Raw genomic sequence first — 23,903 nt, forward strand, 5'->3', positions numbered from 1 at the left:
AGTGAAAATCCTGCCCACACATTCTACAGCTCTAATTCATTCAGCAGCCGGGCCATTCAGGGTTGGGTACAGAGGGAAGGTATTTGAGGCAGGAGGATGTCGAGGCGGAGCTGGTATTCTCACAGACTGTGTGAGCGTGGCTTTGTTCCAAAGTGGTGTGAAGAAGAGGAGATGGACAGAGAGCGGGGGAGGGGGAGCGAGGGGAAGGGGCACTCTCTGATGAAGGTCAGCGGGTTAAGCCGATGGGGATCCTTGGAGACGGGGCCCTTCCGAAAAGATGGTAATGCCTCAAGCCATGATTCATCGCAAAGGCATCCATCACCCCGTGTTTGTGTGTGTGTGTGCGGGTGTGTGTGTGTGCGTGCATGTGTGTTTACAATGACGTCATCCCATCAGTCCCCAGGCTGTCAGGGGCTGACAGGCAGAGGCTGTGGTGGAGCAGTGTTTTCATTTCACCAGGCAGAGTGATGGACTGCTGCAGAGGGGGCGGGGCCGCTCCCTGAATGGCAGGTGCCACGCTGTTCGCAGTGCTCATGGGAAGTGGATTTGAGGTTGTTGTTGGCGGCGACACGAGCAGCGTGACCAGACAGCCGAGCTCCTGCAGAGCACATTAACCACTTGTGGTATTTTTATTTCTTCATCTATGTGATGTTCTGTGTCTGGAGATCGAGTTTCATTTTAATCACAGTTTACTTTATATAGCCGCCCCCTGCTGCTGCTTCTCTCCCCAGTGCAGTCTGCAGCAGGTTAATTGAAGGGAGCTGCTGTGGGAGAAGGGAGATGAGCTGTAACTATCAATAAGGGCTGGAGCCCTCTTACTGCTGCTCTACCAACTGCAGCTGCTAAACTTAGCTGCAGAACACTGATGAATCTGCTCTAATCAATATTTTTACACATGCTCAAATGGCCTGCTGTTCCCCCCCATCTCTTTCAGAACCTTTGGTTTCATGGCAGCTTTTACTGTTCTGGGTCCCTCTCACTGCCCTCATCAACCCGGAGTCCAGCTGGAGCTGCAAAGTTAACATCCACAGTGAAAGATAGTGGAGCATCTAGCGGCTAAACAACCAGATACGTCCCTCCAAGGGTTAGTGAGGCTAGAAACAGAGCAATAGCAGAGTGAATGTTGGACACAGATTCATTTGGTGACTCTGCAAGTATGCTGATATTAACGGTGCAATAAATAAGACTTTCAGTTCAAAACATTTTCACAAGAATGTAAAGAAAGAGCATTTATGATGCTATATCAAAGACGTGTATGTTTTGTGTTGAGGAGATAGCCACTGTAGCTAACATGCTAACCAGGTAGCCCGGGGCCTGAAAACCTCTTTCTCCCAGCAGTCCAAAGCTCTGGTGCTAGTGGTGTAAAAACCAACACCGCCCTGGTAGTCTGGCTAGCTGCACGGCTGAACAAGCTAACAGTAGCTACAGTCATCGGTATATAAAAAGAATATAGTTGGTGACAGTTAGCAGTTAGTAGAGTGATATGCTGCCTCTGTTTTTTGGGAGTATGATTTCAAGGTGACTAACTGTTGCATAAAGCACCTTTAATTGTTGGCTGGATGTATAAATACACATTTATTCTTTGACTTTATCATGTGGTGCTTGAAGTGACCGAAATGATGATTTTATGCAGGCTAAAAGATGCAGTAACTGATAAAATGGCAAAGTTGTTTTGGCTAATATACAGTTGCATTAGTGGAGATGAATGTAAGTCTCCTGTTAGCTCTGGTTTGGTCTCCGAATAGCTCCTCAGAAAAGTTTGGCTTTTTAGCACGTAGCATCCCAGCATCCCTGCCAGCCAGTTGCTAACTTTGTCTGTTTGCCATTCTGTTCCGGGCAGCTTGTTTTCACTGTGTGAGTTTTTTGATTAGTGGAGCTTTAAGTTGCCTTAAGCAATCAAACATGGCATCAAAAATGTGGATATCCTCTGCAGTGTGTTGGCAGCACACATATGTGGTCGCGCGAACAATCAAAAAACAATCACATGCTGATGGATGTCTATGAGTGCAAGCCTATAGCAGTAACAGAAGAAATCCCAGGACGATGTGCAGATGTTTGACTGGCTCATTAGGCTGTGGAAAGCACTGTTCAGACTGGTGTTTTCACTCATTAGCAAGAATTTATGCAGAGGCTAATCATCCAGAATGACCAGCTTCCACTCCTTCAAGCGCAGTCGATATACTCCATGATCTGTGAAATAAGAGATCTATTTATATACTATGAATAGAGAGGCGCACTCTGTGAATTTTAGCTCAACATTTTGTCCCCCGGAAAGATTTTGGCAGTTCTTTAAAGTTCTCATTAAATGTGCTTATACTGCTTTATTTCTATTTAAACTCCTAAAGAGCTGTACTCCCTGCACCGATGATGAAAATAAAATGTGATTAACTTAAAACTGCATTTTACTGAAAGAATATCTCACTGAGTCTTGGGGCTATACCATGTTTAGTCTCTTCTGCTGAGCTTTAATTAAAGCCGAATGAGGATCCAATAAAAGCGTGTGTGATATCACTGCAGGACAAATTCAGACCTGAAAAATGAACCTGTCCAGGACTGAATATAGGAGTCTTCTCCCCCTGACTTTACTTCCCTGTTTGTTCCAGTCCTCCATTTGGCTCCTGAAACACTGACCCACTTTAGTTGACTCTTGGTTGGCCTTAGTGGCGGGCTCCACTGAATTTTGGGTCACAACTTTGTCCCACTGGCCGAATGTCCGGGAAAGGCGATTCATTAGATCTAGATAATTATCTGCCATGGCTCCTCTTGTGTATCACAACAGATCCTTTGGGAGAGGAGAGAAAAAAATGAAGAGAGAGTAGACAGCGGGATGGATACTCAGATAGATAGATGTTATATAATGGCAGACTTTTTTTTTTTTTACTTTTAGACATTTAGGCAACCTTCCTACTTGGGCAGTGAGATCAGAGCAGAGGAGGAGATGGAGGAGGATGACTAAAATGAGGCCAATGACACACAACAGGGGGTCCTCTGGCACCTCGCACACACACAGTTCATGCCAAGAGAGGGACATCTCTCAGCCCTCTTAACAAGAGCCATTGCAGCTCTGGTGGCCAAGCAGCATGTGTGTGTGCACATGCATTAGTGTGTTTGCAGTGCAGTCGCTCACTGCTGCTGCCTGCATGCATAATCAAGCCCAAGACACAACCATCAACAGGAATATAATTGGCCGGTAGATGTGAGGGGAGGAGGGGTGGGTGCTGCAAACTTTCTGAGGGAGAGATGGAGAGGAGAAGAAAGAAGCAGTTGCAGAAGAAGAAGGAAGAAGAAGGAGAAGAAGGAGAAGATGGAGAGAAATCCATTTACATGCTAATGCCATCCTCAGCCCTTCAACTGCCTCGCTGGGTACAGTGCCCGCTACCCTCCAATGAGCTCTTGGCTGGCAAGCCGGTCGCCATGTTTACACAATAAACAAACAGCAATGAGGTTAAAGTCTTTTCATGCATCTTTTTGTGCGTGCCTACAGTATTAGCAACAGTCAGTCGTTGCGTAACTGTTTTGTAGTATCTGAAGGACTCAGCTGACTGCTTTTCGGCCTCATTGTCATCCTTTTCCTTGCTTTTGTCTCCTAGGTGACCGAGTGGGCACCGGACGAGGAAACCAGGAGGTCCTGTCAGAGCAAAGGCAAAACAGAGGTAACCGCCGTCATGCCCCCCAATTACAACACTTCATGTCAGTGCCGCCTGGCTCACAGAGAGGCCATCTTGATATCTTCGAGCTGTTATGGCGAGGGCCTTACGGGTCTCATGGGAGGGCTCCGTGCAGAGCAGCTATTTCAATCAGGAGTTGTTTTTCTGGCAGTGAAGAGATAGGGCAAAGGGAAGGGAGGGAAAATGCACCCGACAGTCTTTGGAGAAATAGTCAGTCGCAAAAGGACGTCCTTTGAAATATGTCTGATAACCTGTCTGAAACACTGCGATCAGCTGTCTCATGACGATTATTTTTCAGAAGTGATTGCAACGTCACCTTAATCTCCCACAGTGCCTGCAGAGTGAGGGGCTGATACCTAATCCACACAACACACTCCCAATCAATTCTGTGCAGAAATCGCATCATTGCAATAACCTCAGTTCTTTGACACAACACAAAGCAGCGCCATTTACAAAAAATTATCCTGACTTCAAACGCTTCTTTGCTCATAAATCTATTTCAGGCCTTTGTTAAAACAGATTTGACTCTTTTTACTGCCACACACAGTTGACTTATTGTAGTGTCTGTCGATGTCACAAATCGGCTTCCATTCAGTTAACGAGCATTCTTATTTTTGCACAATGTGCTTACAAGAGCAAAAGCATGCAGACTCTGAATGTCTTTGCTTTTGGTTCCGTGCCAGTCTGATACCGGAGGACTCGCTCCATTGTTCTTCCCAGCAACACGTCAAAGAATATTTAGCCTGCCATCTCCCCTATGCTCTGCTCCGCTGTAACTTTCTGAAAGCTTTTCTTTTTCACTCACTTCTCTGCAGATTGAATGTCAGAACTACATCAGAGTCCTGCTGGTGAACAAGACGGAGGTCATGACCTGTGGAACCAACGCTTTCCAGCCACTATGTATTACCAGAGAGGTGCGGATAAGTGTGTGTTTGTGTGTGTCGTTTTTCAGAGATTCTGTAAAAGAACTGTCAACTTAACCTGCTACTCCCTGTCTCTCCCGTTTTCTCTCCCTCTCATCCATCACAGGTGGGCAACATGAGCAGCGTGCTGGAGCGGGTGAACGGTGTCGCTCGCTGCCCGTACGACCCCCGTCACAACTCTACAGCTGTGGTGACAGAGAGCGGAGAGCTGTACGCCGCCACCGTCATCGACTTCTCTGGCAGGGACCCCGTCATATACCGCAGCCTGGGCGGCATGCCACCTCTGCGGACGGCACAGTACAACTCCAAATGGCTCAATGGTACAGTAGCACAACCAGAATGACCACATCAGATGTTCCTTGTCTCACACTGAGACATTTGACTATATTTCATTAAAAAAAGAATTCTGCTGTGCTGCGCTAGTTATTACTTATTACCATAACCAAATAGTGGTGATCATTATTCATTTAATCGGTCAATCATTTGATCGCTCTCTAATATGTCACAAATTTGTAAAAATCAGCCATCATGTTCTCAGAATCCAGTCTGTTTTCATTGATGAATTGATTGATTCAAGTTCAGTTTCAAGAATTCAATGGGAAACATTACATGTGATTTTGGACTTTTTTGCTTTTCAGACTAGTGAAAAGAAAATGTCCAAAAATTCTCATTCAGATGTTTACTTTAGTTCAGTCAGATAACTCCCATTTGAAATGTTTATTAGAGCTGCAAAACATAGTTAGAGTTTGGCATCCAGCCTCTGACCTCATCACTCCCCACAGATATGTTTACACAGAGATATTGGGGAGTGATGAGCAGAACATCTTGAACACCCAGTCGGGAACTACAGGTGGCTGCTGGTGGGGCTCCAAGAACATGCAGCAATACTGACGGGTGTTTTTTGCAGTTTAGATAGACCACCAAGTCGACAGGGTGCGTTTGGTAGATGAGTGTGGAGAGTGGGGCACGTCATGTGTATATCAGTGCAGCTTGAGTGGTCTGCCTGATGTGTCTTTCCTCAATTTAAAACACAAAGTACTGTGAAATGTGCAGAAACACTAACACAAGCAGTTTACTGGTTCGACTTGCAGCTTTGTTGTTTCACAGGGGCTTTGTTTTGTCTCAGGCGTGAGAACTCTAATCAAACTGGATTAGTAATCTGATCGGGTCTAAACTCTTGTCAGATTTCTAAATAATCCACTCAAGGTTAAATCGGAGGGTAAAGACTCGTGTCAAACAATCTATGGACATTCCTTTCATTACTTAAACATTTTCCTAACCTGTGCAGAGCGGCAGATGGGCCAAGTGTGCACTTTTGCTTCCAACACAATCGTTCATTTTGTTACAGCTGGTATAGATCAGTCCGACAGGGTTGTTTTCAAAGGATTACAAAGAGTGCTTGGATTTAAGTTGTGTGTGGAACACACAGTACAGGTGAGGCATAGGAATTGGTGGGATTTATAGAATGGCGGAGAGCATGAATTGCTGTCAATCCTGCTGGTTGCGGTGTCAATAATCTCCCTGCTGCTGACACTATGCCTTTTCCTTTGAACACACCGCAGCAGAAATCCATTCACACACATCCTGACTCCAGCAGAAATGTAGATGGACCTTTCACAGGAAGAGGCTGTCATGTGCTGTCTTTGATATGCAGAAAAGATTAGATTCTTGAAGGTGTATAGCAAGGCAGAGAGGGAGGGGTTATTTAAGGCGCCCATTGTTGTGTGAATTCATTTTCTGCTTCATAGAAAATGTAAGGTGACTGATGGTTGGAGACTTGGATGGACATGAGACTCGCTGGTGAAATTATAAACAACAATAACTGTGTCAGAAAATATCTGACTCTTTTATTTAAAAAAACACCCAGTTGCATTTTGATTCATAACATCTAATCACAGAGCCTAATTTTCTGTTGTGTGTGGCGCTAACACGTAGCTAAAGCTAACAGTCATGCACCGTAAAAACCTGTTCAAACATTTAGCTGATGCAAAAAATATTGCTTGGAGCAACCGGGTGTTTGGTTTGTCCATTCTGGGCTACTGTAGAAACATGGCGCTGCAACATGCAGACTCCTAGGAAGAGGAGCTATTCCCTCTGTAGACATAAAAGACTAATTGTAAGGTAACAAAATGTTTCTTAGCTTCAGGTGATTATACACTGATGAGAACAGAATAATGAACATTCAATTCCCTTTCAGCCCCTTAATCCCTCTAACTCCTACCCACCGGACCTCAGTCCAGTCTCAGGTTCTGAGTCAGTGTTTGCCAATTGAAAGTGGTCCCGCAACTGAAAAATACTTCTAAAACCAGCAGCTCCTGCTAAACAGCTACATTAGAGCCCCAGACTTGACCCAAAGCTATACTTTTCATTTATTTCATCTTTTGTTTATGGTGAGTTGGTCAGACTGATGCTGCACAGTTTCTCTGTTCTCACTGTGCAGCTGCTTCCAACACATGGCACACAGTCAGCGAGAGAACAAGAGAAGTAAATAATATTTGAAGACGATGAAAGCAGAGCAGGACTGTCAGAGACAAGTTAATTCTGCTGCAGCCAGAGCAGGTTGTGTGTGGAAGGGAAATGAGGCAAAGACAAAAAAGTCATATCAAGTGAAATGGATTCATGTGGCTTTAAAATCAGCATAACGAGGGCTGCGATTAATGATGATTTTCATTGTGATATTTTCTCAAATGATCCACATTCTTTCAGTCTTCAAATTGCTTTTTCTGTCTGTTCAGCTTTCAAAAGCACCAAAAATATTCAATTAACAATGAAATGAAACCAACAGGAGCAGAAAATTGTGTAAGAGACTGTTTGAGAACCTCAAAACAAACACATGCTTGATGCTTTCCACTTGATAGAAGACTTAATCGATTAATGCATTATCAGAGGTGTTGATGATTAACTCTCCATCGTATGACTAATGCATCGCACAATCAATCACCAGCACTAAATGCAACAAAAAAGATAATCATGCATGTCATGCAGCTGTATTCCGATGAGAGGCAAGTTGTGAAAGCTTTGGACTGCAGAGAGTTGAAGAGTAAAGCAGAGCGGGAATGGCGGAGTCCAAATGTGACGATCAAATGCAAGCAAAGATGGTAGGTGGGAGAGTGTCAAGCTGTGTGTGCGTGTGTGTGTGTGTGTGTGTTTGGGAGAGAGAGGAGGGATGAGCAAGGTGCTGGGCAGGGAAGAGGATGAGGATGAGAGGGAAGCACAGGAGATAGACTGAGGAGTCAGTGAGCGGTGTAATTATTCCTCACGGCAGGGAGAGGGTGAAATTACAACACAGCATGCTTCACACCACCACTGTGTGAGTGTGTGCTTGAGTGTATATGTATTTAGACTGTATGCAAGCCGCATGTGCTTTCATGTGTTTCCAAGTAACGTGTGTGTGTGTGTGTGTGTGTGTGTGTGTGTGTGTGTGTGTGTGTGTGTGCGTGTGTGTGTTTGTGTTTGGGAGCGACACACAGACGCACAAAGAGCAAGTATGTGGGAGGGAAGAGATGAGTAGCAAAGTAGATAGTGTCCTCATCAGCATAATCACAGCTGGCTGCACACACAGTCAAACACACATGTTGCACTGCACTCTAGCCACGCAAACACACACCCGCACTCACACCCACACACTCGCACTCACACACACTCATGTCCATGCCTTCACAGACAAAGGCTGCTTTGCTTCATGGCTTCTGTGAGGGTTATGGAGTTGTGTTCCCGGTGGATTTGGGGTGTGAATGAAAATCTCATTTCCAGCTCTAAGCCGCTCCAGTTCAGGAGAAGCGACGGCAGGGAGGGGGTCCTGGATCTAATCAATCTGTTCCCTTATTGGATTGGTAGCCTGCCAGGCACCGGCCAACTGTGTCCCATCATGCATCTGAATGACACGGGGAGCTATATAGTTTCCTGTGAAATAACCTAAACAATGCCTCTGCACTTCTCTCTGTCTCCTGAAGACTTTGCATGTAACAACATATTTATTTATATTTCATTTTTGCTTTCTCTCCCCTCTCTCATTTCATAAAGTGTCTTCGATATTGTCCATCTTTAGTCCAAATATTATTTAATCATGCTTAGACATACCAACACATTTCAGCCTGTCTTAAACATTAAATTGGGTACCCAGATTTCTTTTTTAGCAACATAACAAGAAAATGTTTTTACATGTTTTTCACATTTTCAGACAGCGTGGCTGAAGTTTATGGGCTGCTCGCGTTAGCTATTTGACTCAACAAATCATCAGCTTATTCATCAGCTGACAGGTAACATCCTATGATTTTCATACAGGTGCACACAGTGGCCATTACACCCTGACACTTCTCACTCTTACCCCGCTGATATCTCTCTCCATGCGAACGCTGTTTGCTGCAGCAGCTCCCTCCACCCTTTGTAACGTCTTCCTCATGTGCTCAGCCCTCAGTACAGTTGACTAGATTTAATATTGACGTACATGTTTATTAGGGTGGATTAGTTCTCCAGCAGAATTCTTGCTGCTGCTTCGAAAGCTTCCCCAGACAGCAGAGCCTTTCCTGCTATATTTACAGCAACTCTATTATGTTTAGGCGACTCAGCGTAATTGTCTTAAAGGTGCAGAGTGTAGGATTTAAGTGATTTTGGCATTATGTTTTTCTTACTGTAGATTGAGCCTCTTCCTTGCACACTGTACAAACCACGCCCTTTTCTATATCAGATTTTCATTTGGTGATTAGCGTGGCCAAACACATTTCTGACAGCGATATTACCGTGATATCTTTAGAAATTTTAAAGCAAAAAAGGCAGCAATAAAATGAATCTTTAACTTAGTTTACTGTCTGTTTTTTCTCTTTTTTGGCAAATAAATTACTCTCAGTAGACGAGTGTAGGCAGGTTGAGAGTGTCTGTGACCATAACTGACAAAAGGAGACACGAGTAACAATTTCATTCAATTTCCAGTGAAAAGGCAACCACAAGACCAAAAAAAAAGTTAAATGCACGAGGCTGAACAGCTTCAATAGATAATTGTCATGATTTTAAAATATATGTTTTATTAATATGCTATCTAATATAATTTTTTATTCACATGGCTGCAATGAATACCATGATATCAGGACACCCCTCGCCTCTTCGAAACACACCGATGCCCTGGTGTCAGAGGAAGACAATAGACCACAGCAGATCAAAAATAGACTAGAAATGTAATTAAATGTAACTATGGGGCAGAGACAAAATGATAACCATAGTCAATGTGTTTGAAGGACATTAATACACGACTGCAAATAATGAGGTTGAATAAAAAGAAAAGAATTTCCCCAAGGGCATTAATAAATATGTTTTCTTCATGTTCATCATCTTTTTCTTCTTAATCAGTACGCACAAAAGGTAGATTTGCAAAGCAAAGTAATTTGAAAAAAATATATAAATGTAGGTATTTAGCCCATTTTTCCAGCACCAGAGACAAGATGATCTCGTAAGTAGTTGGTAAGGCAGTAAAATGGCCCCCCACTGATGAGCAGTTGTACAGTGTAAACCAACAAGGCCTTTCATTATGAAAGGTACAAAAACAGAAGACTATCTGTATGCACTGCAGTTGTGTGCACAATTAAAGTATGTCATCATCATCTATGGAGCCTTTTGTTTATCATCATCCTAATTCATTTGAATTAATTTGAATCCTTGGCTGATATTTAGTGGCGTTTTTGGCCTCTTCTGTAGCCAAAGCAGCCTACGAATCATATCTGTGTGTTCTTGCTTTTTTAACAGACACAGTAGATGAGGGTGAGGTGAGGTGAGGTGTGTTCAATTGGTTGCAGTCTGCAACTTCACCACTAGATGCCACTAAACCGTACACACTGGGCCTTTAATGTTTGGGGAGAACTGTTTGACAAAGTGAGCAGATGAAAGATGAGGTGGGATGTGTTCTCTTTTATCGAGAACCACAGCAGTGACATTTTCTATGATGTTAACCAAATGTTTTAGTTGCTTCACCCCAGAAACACATGGGACACATAATGTGACCCTCAGTCCCAGCTGCCAGAGTCCTGTGAGTTATTTGCCCAGGGAAAATTAGATGACGCTGAACAGTTGCCTGGCAGAAAGTTTACCTCCTCCAAAGCCTTTTTGGCTAAATCAATCAGTAGAATACTAACATATAAAGTTGGGCATTTTTAGTAGCTTACTAGTGGGAGACTTGAATTGCTGCAGTCAATTCAAGTCTCCCACTGTTATCCAGAAGAGAAGTATGTACACAGCAAAACCAACTAAAAACAACAAAAATGAATATAGACTAAACAAAAGAGACACAACCCATTCCCCATTCATTCATTAATGGGTCGTTTGAGTGTTTCCTGCAGGACGTGTTTATGTGAGTATTAAATAGCTTTGCTCTTTATACCCTGTGTTTGATCTAAAAAACGTCATGTGATGTCAGTGATGGCACCTTCGCTCCTCCAGCACCCAACTCGCTTGCCAGATCGAACAATCTGTTTACCGCTCGGCAGGATGCTGGAAAAACTCTACCCGTCACATTTGCACCCACGCAGCTTCAGTAATGTGACGCAGAATCTGTCAGCTCCACCTGCCCTTTGCCTGACACTCGTACAGTATGCATAAACACAGGTATGCAAACACAGAAAGACTCCGGTGTACATCGACATAGCGGCTCAGACTCATTATATAGGTGGTGTATGCATAAACACAATTGGCTCCTTCACATGGCCTCTATCTGGAGAGGAGCAGTTCTTATACATTACCATGGTCGTCTTCCTCCTGCAGTTGCAGTCATTAACAGTCACCCAACAGGCGTGACACCACTCACTTGTTCATCTGCATGCTTGTTAGCACCAATTAAACGTCTGAATGTGGATGTAAATGGCAGTGATTGGTTCGACAAGTTGTTTTTGTTACAGTTATAAACATTCAATAAGACCTTTTGGTGTCACAGGTTATAATGATTATGACGGTAATAGTGAATGGGCTGGCTTTTCTTTAATGACATTCAGTCTGATTAACAGTTAATAGTTTGATCATGACTGTAGATGGAGGATGAAGTAATGAGGGCCTCCACTTCATTAAATGTAAACCGATAAGATCACCTGTTAAATTATCCCTCTTTTAACACACTTGCTCCTTTTTTTTTGCACATTTACTACAATCATCAGGCTGTGAGGACTTCTGCACCATTTTTTAAAATGTGTGGAGCTGATTGAGTGCCTTCACCAGTGATCTGTCCAGACCATGGGTTGTTTTTTTTGAGAAATAAAATGGAATCAGGCACAGGGGTTTTGTCTTTTGCTGCGCCATTTCAAAATCTTACTCCCTTATAAAAAGCCTTGCCAGCCCCTCAGGCACATTCCATCATGGCTGTTAACAAGATGTCCACTCTGTGTGTGTGTGTGTGTGTGAGAGAGAGAGAGAGAGAGAGAGAGAGAGAGAGAGAGAGAGAGAGTTAGACAGAGAGTTTGCATGGGGCTGTTTACAACATCACCACCTTTTTGTTTTTGTCTTTATGGATGAGAATCTGTTCAAATTAAGGTCTATTCCTCCATTCATGCATGTGTTTGCACGCTGTATGTGAGTGTGCGCTATTACTCCAATAAATGGCTCTCAGTGGGAAAGGAAAGCGACAGCAGCAGAGGAGTGTTTTTTTCTGCTCCTTCGTTTCTGCACACGAGTAGTACTGACCTGAGAGAGAAAACCCATCAGCCGAGAACATTAGAAACAAAACTGTGATGGAGTCGCAGTGAGCTCAGAATCCAAACAGCAACAGGGATGTTTCTATTAATGCCTCTGTGCCGGCAGAAGCGCCAGTATTTCTTTTTATGATATCAGACGCAATATTACCACAAATTACTTCTTAATATCATTTTATATGAAACCTTTTCTATTTCTGATTTTATTGTTATTTTTTTCTGCACTGATGTCAGCAATTATCCTGTTTACACATATTTATTATCAGTTTCCTGTGTTGCAGTATTTTTGAGCAGTCACTGGTGCAAGAATGTCCTTTGGGATGAATAAAGTTCTATCTTATCTAATGCACCATGCGACGAAGCTCTCCATCAGTCCTCTGTGTGAATAGCATGTTTTCTTACTGGGAATTATTTCCTGGAATCGTACATGACAATTACATTTATTTCTCCTCCCCCCCAAAAAACGTAACCCTTTAAAGAATCCCTCCACTTTGCACCACATAACATGACATGGATGTAAACGACTTGACTTTGGTAACTGTAGTTGAAGCATGTTCACTTGCAATATGGAAAAAATCTGAAATATGACAAGAAGATAGTTAAATTGTTCATAAAACAAGTGGGATTTTAGAAGGAATGAATCTTTAGTTATATATAAAGGAAAACTGGTTTCATATTTGATATCACATGTCAGCTTGATAATCACAAATCCATCCTTCCTCCATCCATCCATTCTTCCTCAAAACATTTTTTCAAAAATTATATATATATAAGTAGGTCATATGAAAACTGTTTCTGCAAAGGTCTGTGGATTATCCACAGCGACCAGGACATTGTTTCTGCATTTGATCTTTTCAAATGTAATTTTTCAGAACAGCGAGCAGAACAAACAAATTTCCTCTGGCCTCGATTGTTCTGTACATGTCTGCAGAAATGTCATATTAAAATGTCAAACTGTCACCTCACCAATATTTGCATGCTAAGTTAATTAAAAGTTAAGTGTGAAAATGTGATTTGAGGAATTAGGGGGAACTGATCCTTTAAATCATCACAAAGACTTTTGTGTGAAGTGCAAACGCCATTCAGCCTCTCTGTGTTGGATGTAAGGCTGCACGGACTCAGAAACTTAAGGTCCTTCCCCTGCATGCTCACAGTGGTGAATTAGTATTCTGTGATGAGTCATGTGTTTACAAAGGATGACAGTAATGTCCCTTTCAAACTGTTATTCAGTCTGCTTTACGTGATAACCCACCCAGCATGGAGGGCCATTAATCATGGGCTGTGTCACCCAGGGCAATAAAAGCAGCCGGGGCATCCAGTAAAACAGACATAGCTCCATGGATTTACCATCAAAACATCAGACGGATTTATTAGTAACCATTTTTTCTCTCCGCCTCCTCCTCCTCCTCCTCCCTCCACACCTTCACCTCTCATTTACACTTTTGACTTTGTGCCTGTTTTCCAAAGCATCTCAACAGGAGAGCAACAGCAGAATTTTGAAGTTCACATTGCAATCAATAATGAGGAGTACAGAGGTCAAAGCAACATCTCGAAGATGAATGTTGCAAATATTTCTGTTTCCCTGGAGTCACCATGATAATGATCCTATCGCTTCTCCTTCCTCCCGCAGAGCCCCACTTCATCTCAGCCTATGACATCGGCCTCTTCACCTTCTTCTTCCTGAGGGAGAACGCAGTGGAGCACGACTGCGGGAAGACGGTCTATTCTCGCGTGGCGCGAGTCTGCAAGAACGACATTGGCGGGCGGTTTCTCCTCGAGGACACCTGGACCACGTTCATGAAGGCGAGGCTCAACTGCTCCCGCTCCGGGGAGATTCCCTTCTACTACAACGAGCTGCAGAGCACCTTCTACCTGCCCGAGCAGGACCTCATCTACGGCATCTTCACCACCAATGTGTGAGTGAACGCATGTGGACATATGTTACATTACTGCAACCGGTTACACAGGCACAGGCAGGGGTTTCACAATCTCATATCACTGTGTTGGTGTTGTTCCTGGAACATTACTGAAACTGACCAGTCACGTTGTTTTAATGTCATAGCTCCGTGACTTAGGGGAGAAAAAGTGGAACAAGTCTAGGTCAAAACCTGTGCGAGAAAAAGCTGCTACCAGTGTAGTCTGTAGTACGATTTGAATTCCTGGATATTAAATTCTCATGTGCAAAAACACTGGCAGAGCTTTCCTTTGTCAGGGCGCGGTAACTTAGCAATGAGCTTCAGGCAATTTGGGGAAACCTCTGTAAAACTCGCTGAGGACGTAAGAGTAAACAGTTTGGTTTATAGAAACGCCCCTGATGGGGAAATAACCATTCGTGCAAATTTATTTTGAAAGGGCAACAGCCAATGGGGAAACACTGGGCAGGAGAAATTATCCTTTTAAATACATATTTTACATTTTGAAAGGGTATATTTGAACTCAAAACCTCCTAAACCAAACCAAGTATGTTGTTACCTAAAACAATAAGTGAACTCAGTGTACAAACATTGAGTAAGCTGTATGATAATAAGTTCTCATATGTTTTAACCTTGGTCTCCTGAGTGAGAGTGCTGTGCTGTTATGTACAGTACTCTCACTCACATTTTAATGTTGAGAAAGTTATAGCAGTGATAACTGAACCCACTCAGCCGAGATGACTCGCTCCAGATGTGTTTTTTGTCGCTGTTATTAATGTTGAAATGATGTTCCAGGAGCACCAGCACAAGTTGCACAGATAAAACTGCGTGATTGGTGCGTTGCACTGAAGGTCTTGGACCACGACCTTGGATCAGGTCTCTCAAAACTTTGAAATAACTTTTAATTTGTGATTATTCTGTATAAAGTTTAAAGTTCAATCATACCTCAGTATTTAGAAGTTGAAACAGTTGAAACAGTCATTCATGTAGCCAGAACACAGAATGTTTCCTTCTGATCTTAGAAATATTTCCTTTTAAAAATGTATTATTTTCCCGACGACAGTCAGGATAATGTGAGTTCTTTTTTAAACACAGAATGGTACGCAGTAATCATAAAATGTGTTACTTATCAGATCACGTGTTATTATCTTTTAATAGAAAAACAATTCCTCTCAAATTTACACAGAAACAACCAAACCATTCTACAACACAGGGATGAACAATGAAATGCAAGTTCTAGTCCATTTATAAGACATGAGAAAAAACATTTTTATGGCGGAGTGTTGAGGCTGACAGTCTCACAGCCTGAGGACAGAAGCTGCTCATAACATGCCTTTCACTTTTCTTCCCTAGAAGTTGTACATACACGCAAATATATGTAGAATTTATCTTTTACTTGTACTTCTGATACTTAAGTCCAATTAATATCAGATACTTTAAGACTTTTACTCGAGTACTATTTGCAAGGGTGACTTTCGCTTTTACCAAAGTAATCTTTTAACATAATCTTTTTATATCTTTACTTGTATGACTTTTGGGTACTTTTCTAACGCTGCCTGTAGATATTACTGCGTGCAATGGCAGCAAAGGAAAATCCCCTGCATGCTGCTAGTTGTCAGTTGTTTAGTTAACATTAGAGCTGCTTTGTATGGAGACTTTCTAGTCTTGCCGATGGCTACACTTTATTCATAGTCCCTCTGATAAAAAAATAATCCATGCTAACACTCATGGGTCCCAGCAAGTATTTTTCCTGGGAGAAGGGAGTAGATTTGATTAAAATTCCCGGTGATCTCAGTTCCTGGTATTTAACCCCTTAAACAGATCACTCCACAGTTTGTCATGTACATATGCACACACAAACAATTAGTCAACACCTTGTTCATTACTGAAAACTATCACTTATCACTTATTTAAAAAGCTCTAACCTTTACTATTCCTCCTCTGGGACCGTTAATCTGTTATACACTCTTAACTCATTTCCTTTCCAGTCCCAAAACATGCAGTTGCGTACTTCCTTAAGGGGCTTAGATCAGATAATCAATCTCAATAAGCCTGAGTAGCTGTGGGAACCTGATAGTATTTATGCTATGATTCAAATTCAGTGGAAGACAGCAGGGGAAATAACTACAGCTAGAGGAAATGTTTTGAACTTTTCTGACATTTATCATCTAAATGAGCTCAGTGTGTGGATGATTTAGACAAATTGGAGAATGAAGGTGGGAATATTTTTAGAACAGTTCATCTTGAGTCTGCCGTGTGGCCTCTGGTATGTGTTTAGTGTGACAAAGCATCTACACGAATATTGATTGAATAAATACAAGCTTTCAGCCGTACACTACACAAAGAGACAGAGAACAAGGTAGCCCTTAAGCGTCTGTATAGACAATATAATGTAACCTCTCTCTATGCTTAGCGCCGCACTGTTGAAGAGAAAATATGAACGACTCCACCAAAACAAGCTGCAGCTGTGCCGAAGAGCCCCTTCAACACCAACAAGAATATTAATGGGGAAACAGTGACACACACACCAAAACACTTCAGCTCCAGCATCTTCTCATTTAGCCCTCGCATTTCATCACTTCATATTGTCTGCTACGCCACCTATACAGAGAGAGACAGCTTTCCAGAGTTTACAGCCTCCCTGCTGCTGCTAATGATCAGTGTGGTTGCATGCAGCTCTCAGCAGAGCTGGATATGCAGACTGACTCACACTCCCTCTGCTGTCTGATTGTTCCAGGTGGGAGTGTCACACACTTCATTAGAGAGAGGAAACACTCAGAGCCAAAGTGTGTAGATTAGAGCTCTCTGTGCGCATTTTAAGTTTGGTGCAAGTGTAATTACATCACATTATGTCCGGTCAGTCTGTCTAACAGCATAGTCCAGAGCGAGATTTCAACAAGATATTGTTTTTCATAAATCCGCCGGGGCGATATGTTTTCCATCACCGGTGTTCCTGCGCCAAGTTGAGCCAACCCACAGCTTAAAAACAAATGATCAAAATCATTAACTGGCGCGATCACCTTTTATTACACACATTCCTCCATTTCAAAACTTGCTGCTTACATTGCCCACAATGCAACGTCACTGGAGGTGATTTATCAGATGACATGCAGCTTTCTCTGGAGCCACAAAAGGCTTTAAGCTACTTTTTCACATAGTCGTATTCCCCAACACCTGTAAATTCGCTATAATGTGTAAAATGAGTGGAGCTGGTGGTGAACACTCCTGGTGGAGCAAAGTGTTTGTGTGTACGTGCAATGTGTGTGTTTATAGGGGCATGGGCGTGTGTGTGTGTGCTCAAGCCTGGTTGTTGGTATTCAGATGTATTCTGTGTTCCGTCAGGGGAGAAGTTGAATCCTGCCTCTCACCTTCTGCTCCGTCACCTGTTAAGCTGCCGGTATTCGCCACCACATGGCTGCTCTCCATCAGCCTGCGGGCGTCTTTAGCAGCGCAGCAAAAGAGAAAGTGAGGGATGTTAAAGAGACTAAAGAAAATAAAATCCACACGGATACAGAAAGAGAGGGGGCAGAAAGGAAATGAGAATAGGTAATGAGGAAAAATCGGCGAGCTCCGAGCTTTTGTCCTCCGTCCTTTGTCTCCTCATTCCTTGCCCTTCCTTTTCTGAGGCAACTCGTCGGTCCTCCTTCCAAAACTGCCTCCCTCGTCGAGGTTGGATATGTTAATGCAATCACCAAAAACACTGTCTCCATCTGTCTGGCCTAAATTGAACAGGCTCACAGCTGCTCCCTGGAGTTCAGGCGTAAAACAGAGCAGGAAGAGTTGGAACAGAGTACTTATCCCCTCTGCTTGCTCACAATCTGGGCCCAGTCTCAATACTGTACACTGACCTCCTCGCTCGCTGTTACCCTTTTGACTTATAATATGATGTCCTATAGGAAGTTACATTATTTTGTATTCGCCTACCCATTGTCTTTAGATTACTTGTGATACAGTCTGACAATTGACAGGAAAAATGCCAATTTTTAATACTGAGTATTAATGTTCCCATGAAGTCAAAATCCCTGTTTAAGTCACCTGCAGGGGGCAGTTTCTCTGAACGGACCTCACAGATCACTGTTAAAAAACACAGTTTCATAAATTCATGTTTCACGTATTATGAAGGAAATATTGTCTGGTTTTCTCTCGACTGCTCTGGACAGATAGCTTCACTTGTCGCAAAAGAAGCTGCTAACAAACGTCAGCCTCTCAATGAACCCCTCCGGAGCTGTACGCAGCCTCCGAGAATGATGATGTAGGACGGTTACAGTTACGGTTACCCTGTGTTGCAAGATGCCAAACCTGCCATGAAAACCACCTTGGTGCAGTATTTCCTGTCATCAAAGTGGCCTCCAGCTTCTCAGAGACTGTGTTATGTCCCGGCCCAGACAAGTTCACTGGCAGCTGTCAGTCCGGGGAGAGTCAGCAGCAGTGAATCGGTGGCTGGGAGGTGAGGCAGGACCTGCATGTAGGAGGATTTAGGAAGATTGGTTGGCAGAAATGTAATGTTATATTCCTCACTATGTTTTCATTAGTGTATAAAGACCTGAGTCCAAGAATTGTTGCGTTTTCGTTACCTTAGAATGAGCCTTCTATATCTACGGAGAGGGCGGGTCCTCTTCCACAGAGTCTTCTCCACAAAGGACAGCCTTTTCTATTATTAAGCATTTTGTAGCTGCCACCAAAGAGGAGGCTGAGGTGAGGGGCATTTTGTAACCTCAATCTCACAACTAGATTCCCCTAAATCCAAGACCCTGGACCTTTATTTAACAAAACTGATTCTAGCTTTGTCAAATATGAGAATGGGCTGCTTTGATGTGTTCTAGTTCACTATAGATATTTCAGTTTTTCTGGGACAAAACTCAAAAACAATTTGAGGATGTTACCTCAGGTCCTGGAGAAATTGTATTAAACGTTTCTCACTATTTTCTGAAATTAACTGACCAAACAATTAAAGAACATCTCCGGCAGTATAGTATTGCCCTCTATGAAGTTTGGATACTTCCAGGCGACAGATGGTCATAAAGAAAAGTCGGAAACACAGGATCATAAACTTCCCATAAGGAAAATCAATACACTCCCTTAGTTAGACCCATCGTTCTTCAAAAAACACCCCCAGTTTATATCGCAGGCTTTCTTTTATTAAAAAAAAAAAGTATTACCACAGATATTGTCTCCGGCGTTTGAGAGATGAGAGAGCACCAGACGAAACCATAAATCTGTTTTTTACTAGCTGCTTCTCACGAATGGCAAACTGATTTTGATGTGTAAAACTGGTGGAGTGCCCCTTTAATCAATCAGTCCTAAAAATAACAAACAGATCAATCAGTAACAGAATGAATCATTCCAGTCCTGCTTCAGCGCAGAGAGCGGGGGAAGAGAAAAGGGAAGGAAATGATTCAGCTGTAATTTTATTGAGAGGTGCAGCCAGCAGCCGTCGGAGCCTGTCGAGCGGTTATGTAGTGGAGGGTTTAGCATTCCATCAGAATGAGGACACTTAAGACCTCCGAGCACGGCCAGGTCTTTTAATTAACTCCGGGCCCTTATTGGCAGGGTCCTTCTGTCGTGGGCTTGCAGCAGCGAGAGTCTCCTGCTGAGGTGTCTAACCTGCCATTACTAACTAATTATGAGCCTCCTTATCTATTTCTGGGTGACTTCACTGACCCCTCCACTTCACCACTGCTTATAAAGTATTCACATCCGAGAGGTTGGAGGTGGGATAGGGAGGAGGGCGGAAAAGAACTGGTCGAGTAATTAATTTGGAGATTGAAATGAAATTATTTGACACAATTACGTGATTCAGTGATTTATCTCTAAAGTCATTTATAACGTTGGTCCCGTCCTCTCAGATGTGACGACTTGCTGCTTTTCTCTGTATTGTTTCATTACAAAATTGAGAATGGGGTGAGTTTTGAATTTTTGAGGCGATTTGAAGACGCCAACTTTTCATACGACAGATCTGAGAAAATAACAGAGTAACGGATTACCGATTAGTCAGAGTTTCTTGGCAGGATTAAGAACGTGTGGATGGGATTCGACGCCGCTGGTCAGGTTGCTTCGAGGGCCAAGTTATGCTGGAAGAGAAGTAGCTTGTACTGTGCGTTGTGCGACCACATTAGGAGGCAAAAGTGTCCATAGCTGCTGCTAACTGCTACACTGGGAAGAGCGAAAGCTGGTGGAGACAGATGCAGTGCTGTTTAATTGTCGGGGATAGTGCCACATTTTCTGACACTCTGTTATGGGAAGACATTTATGGCATTTCATCGGCAGTAAAGAGAGCTAGAGAGAGATGTTGAAACTCTGACGCTTACTTTCTCAGCCCGGATCTGAAGTCACAGAGTTGTGGGGGTTTGGCGTCGACTTACAAAAAATAACAAGTCTGAAATCAACGTATTTCTGCGATCAGTGGGAGAAACATTTAATGTATAGTTCCCTGCAAATGTCAGCTTCCATGTCTACTGAGAATGAGGTCGGTGAGGTGAGGCCGCTGACTCATGACGGGTTAGGCCAAAACAGAAAAAGTAACCCACCGTCTTCAATCAGAAATAAGCATTATGACGGACTCAATAATGATGTGGAATGAAATTACAATTCAGTCTAACTATCATTAGCTGCTGCCCTTATAGGGAGCCTTGTGGTCACTAGGTGTTGTTATACCGTCACACATGTGCCACCTGGTGTATGCAGAGAACATCTATTTAGGATCCTGAAATCCCTCCTCTCCACGGTGAGAAATGATATGCAGAGCAGCCAAGTGAAACAAGCCACGTAACTGTACAATATTTCTGATTTTACCCCCTCTTCCCGTCGTATCTACTTGCTGACATCAAATCTACCTTGAAATGAACTGCGGGGCCCCAGCAGAAGCCCGGGCCTGATCTGAATACAGTCCGACAGCATGTGCTGCCTGTGTGCTGGCAGGTTTTCTCATTCCTTTCGCAGAGATTCTTTAAATTGAGCCCACTATTTGTACTCTTGTTTGCTTACCCTCACTTAGGGCCAATTTACATTTGATTAAAAATTCTGTGAAAATGAGTCAAGTCAGGCTGAGGCAAGAGTTCTCCAGAGATTACATCTTATCTCTCAGATGCTTTACGGTCCCATTATATCAGCTGAACCAGCCACTTCTTCACAACAGCAGCGAACACCTGGTTTGTGTGCAGCCTATTTAGCCCGTGCTGGTGCTTTATTGTTTAGTGTAGGTGTTGCTGACTCAGTCTGCCTCTGAATGTGACTGTTTTGGGCCAAAGCTGTTGCTTGTGCTGGCGTATTGTTGTGCAGTATAAAAATATGTATGGATAATCCTGGCAGCCTCGGCTCAATTTCTGGTCCCTGCAGCCGTGCAGCTCTGCTGAGTGGGCCCTTTTCAGTTTCTGCTGCGCTGCAGGTATTCACTGAGGTTGAAACATTGGCCTTAATGTAGTTTTAGCTGCTCCCTTTTTCACATAAAATGAGGTTAGGCGTATTAACTGAAATCTTAAGGGTTTTCAGCTGGACTCTCTCTGCAATGATGTGTGTGCAGTGTGTGTGTGTACAATGCATGCCTGTTTTATTTTATTATTATTTTAACTGTTTATTTCAAAACAAATCCTTCTTCCCTTTTTTCCTAAACAATTTTATTAAATATATTATACATATATGGTGTCCCAGCTCTCCCCAGATCATACACATATACATAAACGCTCCTCACCCACCCTAAATCTTTGGGTTTACATCAGAAACAAAGATAACCACCACCTAATAATACAAGAGAGGTTGATAGAAACAGCCCCAGATACTGCAGGGATGGGATAATAAAAGATTTAATCTCACGTGAGTGACCTGTAAGAGCTGTCTAGCTTGATAATGTACAGTCCTATGTTGTCTTCCTGATTTATTTGAATTGTCACAAGGGGGGGCCCCCATCTTATCAGTTACTCCAAAAAGCGTATCCGTGGCAGAAGGCGAGGCATGCTTATTATATCTAAATCCAAACTAAAGAACGACAGGTAGGCTAGACGGGGTGCCAACCTGCAGAACCTGCTGGAGGAAGGTGTCTGCCTCGTGGAACAACACCTCCAATTTGCACTCCCATCTCCGTGACCACTGTCAGCTCTGTTCCCTGAGTGGTTAGTTTGTTTTTCACGAAAACACTGCGTGTGTTATCTGCTATGAAATAAAACATCGTTGTGTCTTAGAAACGTAAGTAATTCCAGTATATTTTAGTGCCATTTTAGGGTTTTAGGAGTTTTAACTTGATTTATCAAGATAATATCGTGAATCTCAATTATTTTGGCCTGGATAATTGTGAAAAGAAAAGTTAAGGAAGGAAGGAAGCATGAAAATCTATATAATTGTAAGATTACAAATAGCGTAGTACACAGAAAACTACTGAATGAAAAAAAAAATACAATCAAATAAACAAGAGAAAAAGATGTGAGTTTTAGGAACAATCAGACGATGATGAACAGAGACATCTCGGGATCTGGCTAAAAACATGCAGTAGCAGCGACTCCAGCTCAGATAAGGGTTATTGAGTGAGATGTACATCAGCCACCTGTGTTCAGCAGACACACTCCCTCCTGTACTGATCTGTACTGATTGTGGCCTGCAGAGAGCCAAACAGCCCGGCTGACTGAGGAGTTCATTACCTTTCTAACACCTCTTTTTGGGCCTCAATTGTGCTCCACTTTCAGTTTCTTCGGTGCAAAACTATCCTGGCATCTGCAGCGATGTATTGTGGGTATCAGGCCGACTGAAAGTGGTCAAACAAGTATTCGGTTCCTTTATCTGAAGAACCACAACAATGCACCTTTTTAAGAAGTGTGGTGTCAGTCTGATTCTTGTCTGCTTGAACACCCCGGGCTCAAACTTTTTAATGAAATAAGAGGATTTCTGTGCTCGGCAACAAACATAACACATGAGTAAGCTAATAATCCGACAAACAAAATCATCAAAGGCCAAAATGAGTTAAAGGGCCACATCCAGCCCAGAGGCTGCCAGCTGAATAAGTCTGAATTAGACCATTACCAGCCTTATGTTATGTCAGTGTAACAGTAAACATAAAAATGTGCTTTGTCTCCATATAACTACAAATAATACACATTGTCCTGTTATTACTGATGTATTCATGAGTGAGCAGCATTTTAATCTTGTACCTTGAGATCATTTAACTGCTGCTGCCGGGTAGCAACATGCAATCTGAAGACTTGATTAAGGGTTCTCAACAAATTAGTTCACAGCAGAAAAGAGGGAAAGGAGGGAACAGCAGAGAGGTGAACAGACATGGGTTGTGGAAAACAAGACAGAGAATCAAGCAGTATTTCAGGGGATAAGCAGCGACAGATCAGGCTGATGGGAGGAGATGAATCACTTGAAGGAGCTTCACTCATAATGCAAGTGATCATCGCGGCGCTGGGCCTCAGAGAGCGGCAGAGCAAACAGCATAGCAGATGTCAAACAGCTTTTCAATCACTTTCCTGGGCTTTTAGGCCGACTCAAAGCATACGGGTTGCATCCATTAGCGCGATACACTTTCACTGCTCCTTTTCAGTCTGTATTATGTGCAGCAGCAAGCTGTCAGAGTGCAGATGTGAAATAATCTGGACAGTGTCGGGCTCTCTGTGGTAGAGTTTGGCTTCGATGCAAGCTTCGGCTGCAGCACGACCACAAACCCACAGTTTAACTTCCTATTATGTCAAACTGTGTGTTTGTGTGTGTGAGAGTGGGAAAACAGTCGTGGCTGCCGCTCACTTACTG

General features: G+C 42.9%; 1 protein-coding gene across 9 annotated transcripts in view; it reads left to right on the plus strand.

Moving 5' to 3' along the window:
• Positions 1 to 23,903, plus strand: part of sema5ba (sema domain, seven thrombospondin repeats (type 1 and type 1-like), transmembrane domain (TM) and short cytoplasmic domain, (semaphorin) 5Ba) — a 185,419-nt gene that overhangs the window by 116,372 nt on the left and 45,144 nt on the right. For all 9 annotated transcript variants that reach the window (XR_003985282.1, XM_030428592.1, XM_030428591.1 and 6 more), the window contains 4 exons: positions 3,591 to 3,653; positions 4,484 to 4,582; positions 4,698 to 4,911; positions 13,886 to 14,171. Coding sequence is in view for 8 of the 9 variants with exons in the window: in XM_030428592.1 (XP_030284452.1) it covers positions 3,591 to 3,653; positions 4,484 to 4,582; positions 4,698 to 4,911; positions 13,886 to 14,171 (662 nt within the window). In the remaining variant the exon portion in view is untranslated. The remainder of the gene's footprint in view (positions 1 to 3,590; positions 3,654 to 4,483; positions 4,583 to 4,697; positions 4,912 to 13,885; positions 14,172 to 23,903) is intronic.

This window comes from Sparus aurata, chromosome 9 (genome assembly GCF_900880675.1).
Source record: "Sparus aurata chromosome 9, fSpaAur1.1, whole genome shotgun sequence".
Classification (NCBI taxonomy): Eukaryota; Metazoa; Chordata; class Actinopteri; order Spariformes; family Sparidae; genus Sparus; species Sparus aurata.